The sequence below is a fragment of the Amia ocellicauda genome, chromosome 17, assembly GCF_036373705.1.
Source record: "Amia ocellicauda isolate fAmiCal2 chromosome 17, fAmiCal2.hap1, whole genome shotgun sequence".
Taxonomy (NCBI): domain Eukaryota; kingdom Metazoa; phylum Chordata; class Actinopteri; order Amiiformes; family Amiidae; genus Amia; species Amia ocellicauda.
This window is the reverse complement of record NC_089866.1, coordinates 11230544-11243620: the sequence shown is the minus strand read 5'-3', so window position 1 is coordinate 11243620 and position 13077 is coordinate 11230544. Positions and strand designations below refer to the sequence as shown.

The following is a 13077-nucleotide window of genomic DNA, read 5'->3' as shown; positions in this document are numbered from 1 at the left end:
AGGATGAAAGAGCAGGCCTTTTCAAGGTTTGTAGAGAGTTGTGTGGGACTGCCAGACTGATAGACCCTCCGAGACACACATCTGGGTAGAGAAGGGATGGGGCTATTATAGATGAATTATTATTTAAAGTATATAATCAGGATCTTACAAAATCCCACTCCCAATCCCCCCCCCCACACACACACACACATTAAGTATAAAGATCTTTGCAGTCCCCTATTTGTGTATCCTTTTTAAATAAATAACGAACTAAACCATACGTCTGTAAGATGAAAGAATTGGAGAGGCATCTCCGGCAGATGCTTTTGAACCAGCCAGCAACACTCCAGCTCGCACTGGAAGTTAGTTTTTTTTGTTGTTGTTGCTTTTCCCAGCATTGAAATGCAAGTGTGATAGAAAATCTAACTTTTTTTATTTGTTTTCAGTTTGAGCTTTTATCATTTTAGTCCAACAGAAGTATGGTTCTGGGGGGAATTTGAATCTTCCTTGTCACTTTATAAATTTAGTGTAGCATTAGTAGTAATATTCTTACTCTTGTACCAAAAGTATCGGGACAACAGAAAATGTACAGTTTGTTTTAATACTGTGCAGTTCGGCTCTTGCCCTTTTTGACTCGTGCCTTCCCTTTGATGAATGGCCAGAGGGAAACCACTCTGTTCACACTGCAGTTTTTTTTCGCAGTCTTCCTGTTTTTGTGCCATTTTTAATCCCAACGGTGCTCTTATGGGATTGATGTGAGAACTCGGACCCAGTGCTGTGAAAGTCTTTTGTGCCGTTATCCTTGATAGACCGTTCTGCTCCCATTAACTGAGGTAATGTTGTGTACAGAGGAAACTATCGCATATCTCAATAGGCAGAAACCGTATGATGCTTTTGGGCATTAACGTTTTTTAATAGGGAAATGTTGGATACTATCATAATTGAGAAATCTGAATACATATATTATCGCTCTTGTCTGAGCTTTGGGGTAGGGGGGAATCAGTTTCCCAAGATGTCATGGTGACATAAATCTTTGGAGCTTTATTATTCGTCCATGACAGGTAGTCAGGGACTGAGAATCTCGTCGCGCTGCACCACTCTGACGGAAGAGCAACTACGAAGCCATCTCTGATTATTAGCAGTATTGGAATAGGAACTGAAGTAGCCTGTAAAAACAAATATGGGAAATCTTAATTTCCCTCCCCAGGGTCCTCGCAGATCCTTAAACATTCTTAAAACATCTTAAGTTTAGAATCTAAAAATGTCATAAAATGTCTGGAATTGGGCATTACATTTGATCTGGGGCAGAATGAATGAGCATGTCTATTTCTTAAGTTTTTATGTTGTCTTTTACTGGTATTTTATATCCCACAACAATGACCATTTCCGCAACGTCCAATACCTTTAAGAACACGGCACTATGAGTATGCAATGCAAGCTCAGCCATGGGTAAATGCAAGTTCAATGAGAAATGATTGGAGGACGACAAATATCGTGGCTGGCTGAAACCATCCAGCGATTCGTATGGGGCATGATGTGAACTTTGTCGCAAACATACAAACTTGGGACAATGGGATGTAAAGCACTGGATTCTCACATGAAATCTGAAAAGCACAAGCACTATGCTAGCACTTGAAATAGTACAATGCCCATTGTCGTTCGCTGTTTATTTGATGGTAAATGCCGGGTGACATTGTTTTCCATTGGACTGGGTCTACCGCCATAGTTGTATTTTCGTTAATGAGAAGGCAGTTATGTTCGCTAATGTGCACTGAATATTTCTGTTATTAAAATTCCATACAGCTCAATACAGTATACAGGTGTATACTGTAGTCTAGTTTGTTGATTTCTTTTGCTGCAGTAAAGGTATTATTTTTTCCTTTTAGAGGTATTAAAAAGGTCTTAAATGTCATTCAATTTGTACTTAAAAAATGTGCAGATACCCTGCTCCCTCCTCATTTGTTTTCTCCCAATCTGTGTAGGGTTTCTGTGTAGCATTTCTCCAGGCATAGAGTTTAAACGGTACCCTCTAGGTGAGGGGACAGCGGTTCCTGGTTGGGCTGTGGTCAGACTGCAGCAACGGGGGCCTGTCCAGTTAGCAAGTGGTCTCTCTAAGGACCACAGCTGTCTGGGCTGGCGTGAGCACAGGTGGGAAGGAATAGCAGATGGGACAATGACAGACCGTGGTGGTGCGCGCGGCTAAATTTAACTACAAATAGGTCAGAACAACTGCAGCTTGAATGCATCCCACCACCCTGTATTGCACTTTACTGTACAGCTGCACCTGGCACCTCCTGAGAATTGGTCTTTCTGGTTTATATTTCAATAAAATGGTGTATGACATGACTAGCATGCAGCAGTATATTTACTTATTTACTACATTTTATTGGTTTGGTTTTTGCTTTCATCTATGAAGACTCATCTTCGAACACACGGTTTGTTTCATTAGCATAGATGCAACTGAAAAGTTACATAGTACCGGATACAGCAATTACAGGAAATGAGCTGCAGGGTTACAATACAATATGATTTTCCTTTGTGGGCAAAAGTGAAGTTGCACAGCACTTGTGGTGACCATTTATAGGCTGCAAAGCAGAGCGATGCATGCTGGGTAAGTGGCTGCCAAGTGAAGAGGGGAGTTTCGAGAAGGTATTGATAGATGCTCTGAGATGAGTGCACTGCTGATGTGTGAAGTCCTGTGGGTTGTCTACACAGTTTTCTGTTTTCTCTATAAGGACCCCACACTCCCACCAAAGGACATTAAATAATTACAGAGATGTAATCTGCAGTATGTTGGAAGGGCAGTGATTTCCCAGCATAGTGAAAAGCCGGCTCTGTCCATATGCCTTCCAAATCCATGCAGCATGAGCTAGCAGCCTGTGTATTAAGCGAGTCTTTACAATCCAATCCCCTCCCCCCAAAAAAACCTTTTAATAAAAAACAAATAAAAGTTGAGTCTGATTAGCTGCCTGTTATGTATGTGGTGCCTGTGTGTGTTTGTTTGTTTGTTTGTTTACTTAAATATATATTTGCTCCTCCCTCTTCCACCCCCCCCCCTCCAGAAAAAGCTACGGACGGCTCCCTCCAGAGCGAGGACTGGACTTTAAACATGGAGATCTGTGACATCATCAATGAGACGGAGGAAGGGTGAGCATCATGGCATACAGGGTGACACACACACAGTGTAGCAAGAAAGTGGTGGGGTCTGAGCTTGAAGTCCCAGCTTCCCGATTCTCCTATAAAGTTCCCAGCAGTGTTCTCATGGATTGAAGTTGATACTTCTTTTCTGCACTACTCTGCCTGAACCGCTGTCTTCCACTCCCAACGGACAAAGCATAATTAAAATCAAAACAAACATGTCATCAGTTGGGATTTATAATCACCTGGGATTTTATTCTAAAAAAATAATTGGGAGGGGTATTGTTTTCCTTACAATACCTGTAAGTTGTATTGTGTGTTTTGCAGCAGATTGTCCATTTATCTTTATTTGGTTCTCATCTACCTTGGGACTACTGCTGCAAAGTAGCTCTTAGCTAAATTTGTGTACCTATCAATGTCTTATATGTGTTAATTTATGTTGGAAGTTGAACGCTGCCCCAAGCAAACGGAATAAATTAAATTAAATGTTGCATTATAGTATAGGTGCGTTACAGGTAGGTTGGGAGATGTACAGCAGCTCACTAAAATTCCTTCAGTGCTGACCATACACTGTGGTTCAGAAAATCGCAATATAAACTGTTGATCATTGTGTCCTTAACACAAAACAGCCTATCCATATCATTACAGTTCAATACCATCGCCGAATTGCCTACTTTTGGTAATATATTGAACGCTCACACTGACATACAACCACACACAGAGTCATGAAACTCACGCACATATAATAGCCTTTATGTGGGTCTGCATGTCATAGTTTCACTACTGTCTTGTCCCCAAAGGTAAGCCATGAAGACTGGGCCATGGGGGTAGCACTATTTTTGGGGGATCTTTCAGAACCCCACATACACACACTTCCACTCCCAGATTGAAATGTCTGAAATCATGAACGGCCTGAGGAAGTCTGGCAATTCAGCGACTGTCACTTCAGAGAGAGACTTTCAAAAGATGCAGCACTGCTGAAATCCTTATGCTCCTGCTATAATCAGCCTTATCCCTCTCTTCCTCCCCAGGCAGAAACACTGCAGCCCAGAAATTGCAGATACTTTGATGGCCCATTGAATACATTACCTCAAGTATTGAATGACTTGGGTATTAAAACCAGCAGCCTCTCCTTAACTAGTATTTTGACTCTGATGTATTCAAGGAGCACCTAGGGGAACACTAAGAGTTAAGGTTCATTATGCAGCTGGAATTAATTTTGCGTCTGGTGTATAACTCAGTCTTTGAATAAAAACAAATCAGTCCTAATAAATTAACCCTCAAAGCTTATGTTTTGTGCATTGTAAGGTTGTGCGTTTTGGCGATGGAATTGATCTTTCTGGAGTGGTGTAAAGTCAGGCTCTCATCACATTCTGCCCTTTGATCTCGTTCTGAGGACGGAGGCAAGGAGTTTTCAGTAACTTGCCCTGAGTCGGTGGCAAAGCCAGGACCACATTACACCCTGGAAAGCCATATTCATGAAATCCACGACACCCAGTTTTTGAGTGTGGGTGGTAGTGATCTTTGTTTCTGCTGCAGGTCCTCTTTGAACCTGTATGGTGTCGTCTTCTGGGGGAAAGAGAACTCCCCAGCTCTGCTGCTTTTTGTCATTCTTGTTTTGCCTTCCAACAAAAGGAAGCCCACAAATAAGTCTAAGATGAAAGAAACATTGCATCTTCCATCACTGGTGCCAGACTCCTTCTGTCAGTGTCTCAATTTGCAGTGCATGTTTAACTCTTTCCCTGACTGCTGCATGGTGGACAGGTGTTTTACATTTTTTCAGCATTAAAAAAAAAACGCTTTCCTCAAGCTTTGACATCATGCGTATTGACTGAACCCCACCCCCCCAATTAACAGTAAGAAATGGTATTTTAAATCGGCACATACAATGAATCGGCAAGACCCTATCATTTGGCTTTAACTAAACCGTTTTTTTAATGGTGTGTAGGTGCCCTTCTGTTCCACTAGGCAATTAGGTGTAATGAGAAAAAGGACCATCTGCCACAACAGGATAGTGGGAGCACTGTCCATGCAGAGAGCTGGGAGAGTGATTTATAGCTGCTGGGAGATTTTCGGCACTTGGGCCGCGTGGAAAGAGAGAGAGAAAAAATAAATTACTTCTTACGGGGTTTCGTCAGCTGTAACAAGATTGATAGAGCTGTCCCCACAGCAGCGGGAAATAAGCAGCGGTCACTCCTGGCAATTTTAACATCTTCCATCACTTGCACGCGGACTCCTATAGCGCAGTAACGGGTACAAATTTACCGTGAAAATCCATTTATTTATTCATTTGTCTCCTGACTGGCGAACAGCATTGGCTGTGGATCAAGCAGACCAGTGAGCACATAGGAAAGGAGGCTGTGCAGCAGGGCTGGGAAATCCTGACGAGAAGGGATTTGCCAACTTTTTTTTGGTTACTTTTTTTTTTAATTTTAATTCCGATTTGAAATTCAAATGTTGATTTGTCTTTTCTTTGCTGATCATCGACTCTTCCCTACTCTATCCACCCCCCCTTCCCCATGGACCTCCAATAGGAATTGAAACATTTCCCCGCTATCTTTTGCTTTGCTTTGTCTGTGTGGAGCTAAATGCAAGAGAAGACCATAAGAAAAATCATTAGCTGGCTTTCCACAGCCGTGACGATCCCAGTCGAGAGTCGCCACGGGACCGCCTGCTTTTATAGCCCCATAAAGTTAATGGATTTGCCTTTTCAAAACCCCTTCTTCTGTATTTTTTCCAGCCAGAGAGCAGTGCTACAGAAAGCCCTCCGCACCCAGTTCAGCACGCAGTTAATTATTAATGCGCTACCATATTCACTTTGTACAGAGCTGAGGTTGTTTGAAAATAATAGTCAGGCAAGGTGGGTTGTTCTTTTTCAGGCCAGTTCCAGTTCCAGAAGCGATCAATCTAAAAATGTACAGCCATATTAAACATCCTGGTGTGTTTTTAACGGCTCTCCTAAAGGTGCCGTCTCTGTCTGATCAATAATCAAGTCTCTTGCCTTTCCGGAAGCCTGTTAATGGTTGTCTGTTCGTCATTAAAATAATACATTTTTGTCTGTCACAGCTGGCTTACCCCTTACTGATAGTTTGCTACCTTCTAGGGGAAACTGATAAGGAAAACGCCATCACAGACACGCTTCCACCTGTTCTGTCGATTTTCCCAAGTCGTGTATGTATGGCAGATTTCAGTTGGGAGGGAATGGGATGTGTCACTAACTATTCAAATGAAAGGATATTAACAAAAAACAATTATGTATGTTAGCCAAACAAACTGGGAGAACAGAAAAACCAATATGATATTGGTACACAATTTATTTATTTGGCCTTTTGATTGATGGTTGTAGAAAAATCGGACCTTTCTTCCCCTCAGCACAGTTTCAACTGCAGAAGTCCGTCTATCTGATTTAGCACTGCAGGTGTTCGAAGCTGATCCTTGGTTTCATTATTATTATTATTTTTATTATTACTATGTATTTCATGTATTCTGTCTTGTCTTTTAGTCCCAAGGATGCCATCAGGGCAGTGAAGAAGAGGCTGAACGGAAACAGGAATTATCGGGAAGTGATGCTGGCACTGACAGTAAGTTTGTCTGTGTGTGTGTGTGTGTGTGTGTGTGTGTGTGTGTGTGTGGCCACAAAGAGCAAGATAGCACAGTTCTGCCTTGAGGGAAAGTAGTAGCCAAGCAGTAAAGTGTACATTCTGTGCATTTGGCCACACTCTGCCAAGCCAGGTTGAGGACATTTACAAGTCTTTGCTCTTTCAAAAGTTAATCTTAATCCCAATCAGATTGGGAACAGTTTATGAGAAGGACATGCTCCGGTGGGCAGACTGGTCTGTTGTCTTAAAAACGAACCAAAAAACAAACAAGAAAAACATCCAACTTGAAGTCTGTAAGTTGTAATGAGTGAAGAGACACTGTGCGCTTCATTGACCCACTCACACTTGCCTGCAGTTTGCCCTCCCGCCTCCTGCCTTCTGACTATTGTGCCACATCTATTGTTGTCCCACTCAACTGTATATGCTTTTTAATTCCTTCGCTACATGTATTCATGTTTTCTCTGGACATTTCTGTTCTTGCTTTTGGCGCTTTGACCTATAACTTGGCATGGGGTTTAGAGAGTGTGGATTAGACTGTCGGCGAGATTAATGCAGTCGGGTCCGAGGGTGGTCAGTGGAGAAGCAAAGCAATATCAGTCATATGAAGGTAGCAGTCCTACAGTACAGAGGACTCCAGTGATGTAATAACAGGGTATATCGACCCTGAATTACTGTTGTGCAACCAGTGTAGCTCACCAGTGCGGACGAAAGAGCCTTGTTGTATCAGTTAACGCTACGCTGCGCATTTCCAGTTATCTTATCCGGTTTGATGTTTTGAAACTGAAGCGTGACCTCTAATGCGATTGCAGTAACTTTAACCTATATTGCCTTGAGTGGCAGAAGGAATTAGGTCTCAAATATAAGAAGGTGGCTTCTCTTAGCATTGCAGAGGGTTTGGTGCCTCCATAAAATTAATTCAGGTACTTCATCTCTGCTCTTGAGTTTTGCTCTGTTTAATGTAGAGCCTGACCGATACAGGTTTTTTGGGTCTGATACCAATATTTGTCAAGCTACATTTCCTGATTACCGATATATCTGCCAATATTTACTTTTTCTTTGTGTGCATGCAAAACAGACATTTTTCTAGCATGGATCTCTCAGATCTCTCCCTGTCAGAGAGAAATTATGTCAAATATGCACTGAAGGCAGGATTTTTACATAATAAATGTAACATTAATTTCCATCATAAATAACAACCACAAATCAAACATTCTAAAAATAAATTAAATACATTAGAATAAGGTGGAATAAAGGAACAATTTAAAAATATGCATTTTCTATACATTTGAACAAAGACCAATGTATATCGGCAATTTCACACACAAATAGAAAAATGTGCATGTTCTACACATTTCAGCAAATACTATGATAGTGTTAAGTGCTGGTCTAATTTATATTTGCATTTTACACGCATCAGGTTGTCTCAGGTTCACAAGTCCTGCTCAGTGCTCAATACTGCCGATCACACAGGTGCAGGTTATAGTGCAGGCAGCACAGCACAGCACAGCTGTATTTGTTTTTTAAAAATGTATTTTAAAAATGCCCTCGAAAGTGTAACTTATTTAATACATATGTTAAACGTATTGCACTACGAATCATAGCCAAAACACAATTAAACAGTTATATAAATAATATGTATAGTTTCAGTTTTATCCAACATTGTCTGAGAGATGTTTTTCACATTTGATTTTTAGATGTTTTACTGAAATCTGAGCTGGCTAGCTAGTTTTTGTTTGCTGATATCCAGTGAACATCTTCAGCGAACATTTATAGTTTTTTTTTTTTTTTTTTTTAATTCCTATTGTGAATTTTTAAAAGCGGTTTAATTAACTGTTCATTTAAAAGGGTAATGCGCCTCTATGCTATTAGTATACGGTAATCTTCAGTCAAACAATAATCAAAACCATGGATACTCAAATGCTGCACAGCTTTCAAAAGTACTTTCTATTGGTTAGGAGGGTTTTAGTAAAACACATGTTTATTGGTTTCTGAGCCCCATGTTTCTTAGTAGGTGAGTGTTTGTTTCACCATGGCGCTTAATAGTGTGCGCATGAAAATCACTGTGGAGTCGTAAGCTTCCAGCGAAAACTAAAGCACCATAACTGTTAAAAAATAATGGTAAATAATTATAATAACTTTAAAACCAAATAAACATGTACTTATTTATTGGCTGAAGTCTTATGGTAATATTTAGCCAATAGTTTGATAAAATATATCGGTGGAATATGTGCCGATACAGATATTTATGTAAGGCCATTAGCGGCCGATAATATCTCTGCTCCAATACATCTGTCGGGCCCTAGTTTAATGCACCAGCCCCCTTGCTTGAAAACCCCGTGTGCAGTTATTTCCCTGCCCAGTCAGTGTCTGGCCACTGCCCTAAATGAAAGCCTTTTTTGTATATGCAGCAGATAGACAGATTGGCACTGCTCTTCCCTGCACTGTCATTAGCTGAAGTCACGAAGACTTCGCTGGAGGTTTCAGACCTCGTTAAGGATGTTGCTTCTCAGTGTATTTTTTTTCCCCCCTTGGCTTTGTATGTAAATGTGAACGGTGCTTTTGTAAAGGTGCAGCAGAATGTGGGACCTCCTGTCCTCACTGGCAGAGAATTGGGTCTCGTCTATGCAGAAGACAAGATGTTCTCTGTTTTGCTGTTGAAGTCAGGAGAGCTGCCAAACGGAATGACGTGAACACCATTGAAGCCACCGGCCAGTAATGGTCTCCTGCAAATCACTCTGTTCTAGCTGAGAACTAGTTGTCTTGTGCTGGGTTGCAGCAGTTATTTTTGCCCAGCCCCTGAATGCTGTACTACCCTGCGTGGCTTCTGCTGAATCACTTTGTGTGTGTGTGTGTGTTACCCATAATCCATTGTAATCCAACAAATGCACTTGTTGTGTAATGTGGGGTAATAATGACACATTTTAAATATGGTATTGTACATAAAATTGTACAATTAATTGTACATTACATATGGATTTATATATCCCTCCTGTAAGCCTTGTAATTTGTCTTGGGTGAAGGAGTCGGACAAAAACAAATAACTAATAATAATAATATTATCTTCAATGACAAAGCCACTTTAATTTAATAATATATTGTGTGCTCCCCACTTCTCCTTCCTGTAGGTTCTGGAGACCTGTGTGAAAAACTGTGGCCATCGTTTCCATGTTTTGGTAGCCAATCGGGACTTTATCGATGGTGTCCTCGTTAAGATCATCTCTCCCAAGAGCAACCCTCCCACCATAGTGCAGGACAAAGTGCTGGCCTTGATCCAGGTAAGCAGAACACACACACCCCCTCACCCCCTATAGGTCTACTGCAGGATCCTATGATAATACTGTAGCAAACCAAAAGTGAATTCCTACTTCAGCGTGGAGAGATATAGTGAAGCAGCCTCACAAAAGCATGGCAACATACAGTACACATAAGGTTTACAGTGAGGGAAAAAAGTATTTGATCCCCTGCTGATTTTGAAATGATCAGTCTATAATTTTAATGGTAGGTGTATTTTAACAGTGAGAGACAGAATAACAACAAAAAAATCCAGAAAAACGCATTTCAAAAAAATTATACATTGATTTGCATGTTAATGAGGGAAATAAGTATTTGACCCCTTCGACTTAGTACTTGGTGGCAAAACCCGTGTTGGCGATCACAGAGGCCAGACGTTTCTTGTAGTTGGCCACCAGGTTTGCACACATATCAGGAGGGATTTTGTCCCACTCCTCTTTGCAGATCCTCTCCAAGTCATTAAGGTTTCGAGGCTGACGTTTGGCAACTCGAACCTTCAGCTCCCTCCACAAATTTTCTATGGGATTAAGGTCTGGAGACTGGCTAGGCCACTCCAGGACCTTAATGTGCTTCTTCTTGAGCCACTCCTTTGTTGCCTTGGCTGTGTGTTTTGGGTCATTGTCATGCTGGAATACCCATCCACGACCCATTTTCAATGCCCTGGCTGAGGGAAGGAGGTTCTCACCCAATATTTGATGGTACATGGCCCCGTCCATCATCCCTTTGATGCGGCGCAGTTGTCCTGTCCCCTTAGCAGAAAAACACCCCCAAAGCATAATGTTTCCACCTCCATGTTTGACGGTGGGGATGGTGTTCTTGGGGTCATTCCTCCTCCTCCAAACACGGCGAGTTGAGTTGATGCCAAAGAGCTCGATTTTGGTCTCATCTGACCACAATACTTTCACCCAGTTCTCCTCTGAATCATTCAGATGTTGGCAAACTTCAGACGGGCCTGTACATGTGCTTTCTTGAGCAGGGGGACCTTGCGGGCTCTGCAGGATTTCAGTCCTTCACGGCATAGTGTGTTACCAATTGTTTTCTTGGTGACTATGGTCCCAGCTGCCTTGAGATCATTAACAAGATCCTCCCATGTAGTTCTGGGCTGATTCCTCACCGTTCTCATGATCATTGAAACTCCACGAGGTGAGATCTTGCATGGAGCCCCAGACAAAGGGAGACTGACAGTTATTTTGTGTTTCTTCCATTTGTGAATAATCGCACCAACTGTTGTCACCTTCTCACCAAGCTGCTTGGCGATGGTCTTGTAGCCCATTCCAGCCTTGTGTAGGTCTACAATCTTGTCCCTGACATCCTTGGACAGCTCTTTGGTCTTGGCCATGGTGGAGAGTTTGGAATCTGATTGGTTGATTGCTTCTGTGGACAGGTGTCTTTTATACAGGTAACGAGCTGAGATTAGGAGCACTCCCTTTAAGAGACTGCTCCTAATCTCAGCTCGTCACCTGTATAAAAGACCTGGGAGCCAGAAATCTTGCTGATTGATAGGGGATCAAATACTTATTTCCCTCATTAACATGCAAATCAATTTATAACTTTTTTGAAATGCGTTTTTCTGGATTTTTTTGTTGTTATTCTGTCTCTCACTGTTAAAATACACCTACCATTAAAATTATAGACTGATCATTTATTTGTCAGTGGGCAAACGTACAAAATCAGCAGGGGATCAAATACTTTTTTCCCTCACTGTAACTGTCATAATTACTGCCAATGTGACCTGCTATTTGAATGAAAAGTCAGGTTCCAGATCAGAGGGTCCAGAAATGAGGAGATGGAGAATGCCAGTGGTTTTCAATTCAAAACCTCATTCTTTGTCTTTATCAACAAAAGGACCTTGTTACCTTCTGCACAGGTAGCAAGTAGAGCCACTTCACACCATTGTTTATCTACTTCATTCATAATGCAAGGCACGCAATCTGTTGCTGCTCAGTGTAACAGTAGCCGCCCGTGTTGTCAGACAGAGTGCACTTGCTCTTTTCATTTTGAAAGCGAGTGTCGCGAGAGACGCAGTTTCTCAGTCCATCCGTGCGCTTTGTGAATGCTGAACGCCTGCGCTGTCAGGAATGTTAACTATGTCGGCTTGGGGTTGCCTGTGGGGGAGAGCATGGCATGGCATGGCAGAGATTTAGAGATTCTGTATGTGGGGGATTCTGTTGGCAATCAACAGGCACATCTGCATGTTTTATCTGTCAAAAACAAGTTGACAAGCATTCCCACAACAGACCCAGCGTATGACTATTGGCTGATGCACAACCCGTAGTGACTCGAACTCATACACCATCTTGTTTAAATCTATTCAGAAGTTAGGCTGCAGCTGGTAAGTGGTCCTGTCTTGTCTACCCACACAGAGGCCTAGGGCGCATGAGTTGTATTGCTCAGGTGTGCCAGAGCAGTGGAGGCTATAGACAGCAGCCCCGTGTCTGTCTCGGGTTACCTGCAGCAGCTCAGGTGACAAGTGCACTCTTCGCTTTCCTTGAGTTGGAGATTATTTATACAAACTGAATTTCTTCTCAAGAACTTTGGGACTGGGGATGTTTTCTCACTGGCAGCAATTATAAAAAATAAATTAAAAATAAAAAAGAATTGGATGCTAATTTAGGACGTTTAAGCAGGTGTTGATTGTGTGTTTTGTGTCTTACTTGGTTGAGCCCTTCGGGAGCCCAGGATCTTGTTGTCTTAACAAACAACAAGCTAGTGTCAGTGCTGCCGGCCCCCTGGTGGACATAGCTGGTGTTTACACCTGTACCAAACCCATCCTCTCTGGTTAATCAGTACCTGCGCCCATGTAGGTGGGAAAGGTGCCCCCAGGGAGCCTATCGGTTCTCACGCTCTGCTGCTGGTCCCCGCCTACAGTATGACATCCACGTTGGCTAATCTTATTACATGTAAGAAGCTCAGCACGGTTAGGCCGATTTAGTATTGCAAGATGGGCAGAGAAAGCCATAGGGGGAACTGTAACTGGCACGCTGGCACGGCGAGGGCACAGCCTTGCAAAGTACATTCCCAGATGGAGAATATTTGCATGGTGCATGGAGGCCCCTCCCCCCCACTCAGG

At 42.2% G+C, this 13077-nt stretch overlaps 1 protein-coding gene across 6 annotated transcripts in view; it reads left to right on the top strand.

Moving 5' to 3' along the window:
- Nucleotides 1-13077, top strand: part of tom1l2a (target of myb1 like 2 membrane trafficking protein a) — a 40785-nt gene that overhangs the window by 7355 nt on the left and 20353 nt on the right. For all 6 annotated transcript variants that reach the window (XM_066690234.1, XM_066690232.1, XM_066690230.1 and 3 more), the window contains exons 2-4: nt 3042-3126; nt 6620-6698; nt 9842-9991. In XM_066690234.1, coding sequence (XP_066546331.1) covers nt 3042-3126; nt 6620-6698; nt 9842-9991 — 314 coding nt within the window. The remainder of the gene's footprint in view (nt 1-3041; nt 3127-6619; nt 6699-9841; nt 9992-13077) is intronic.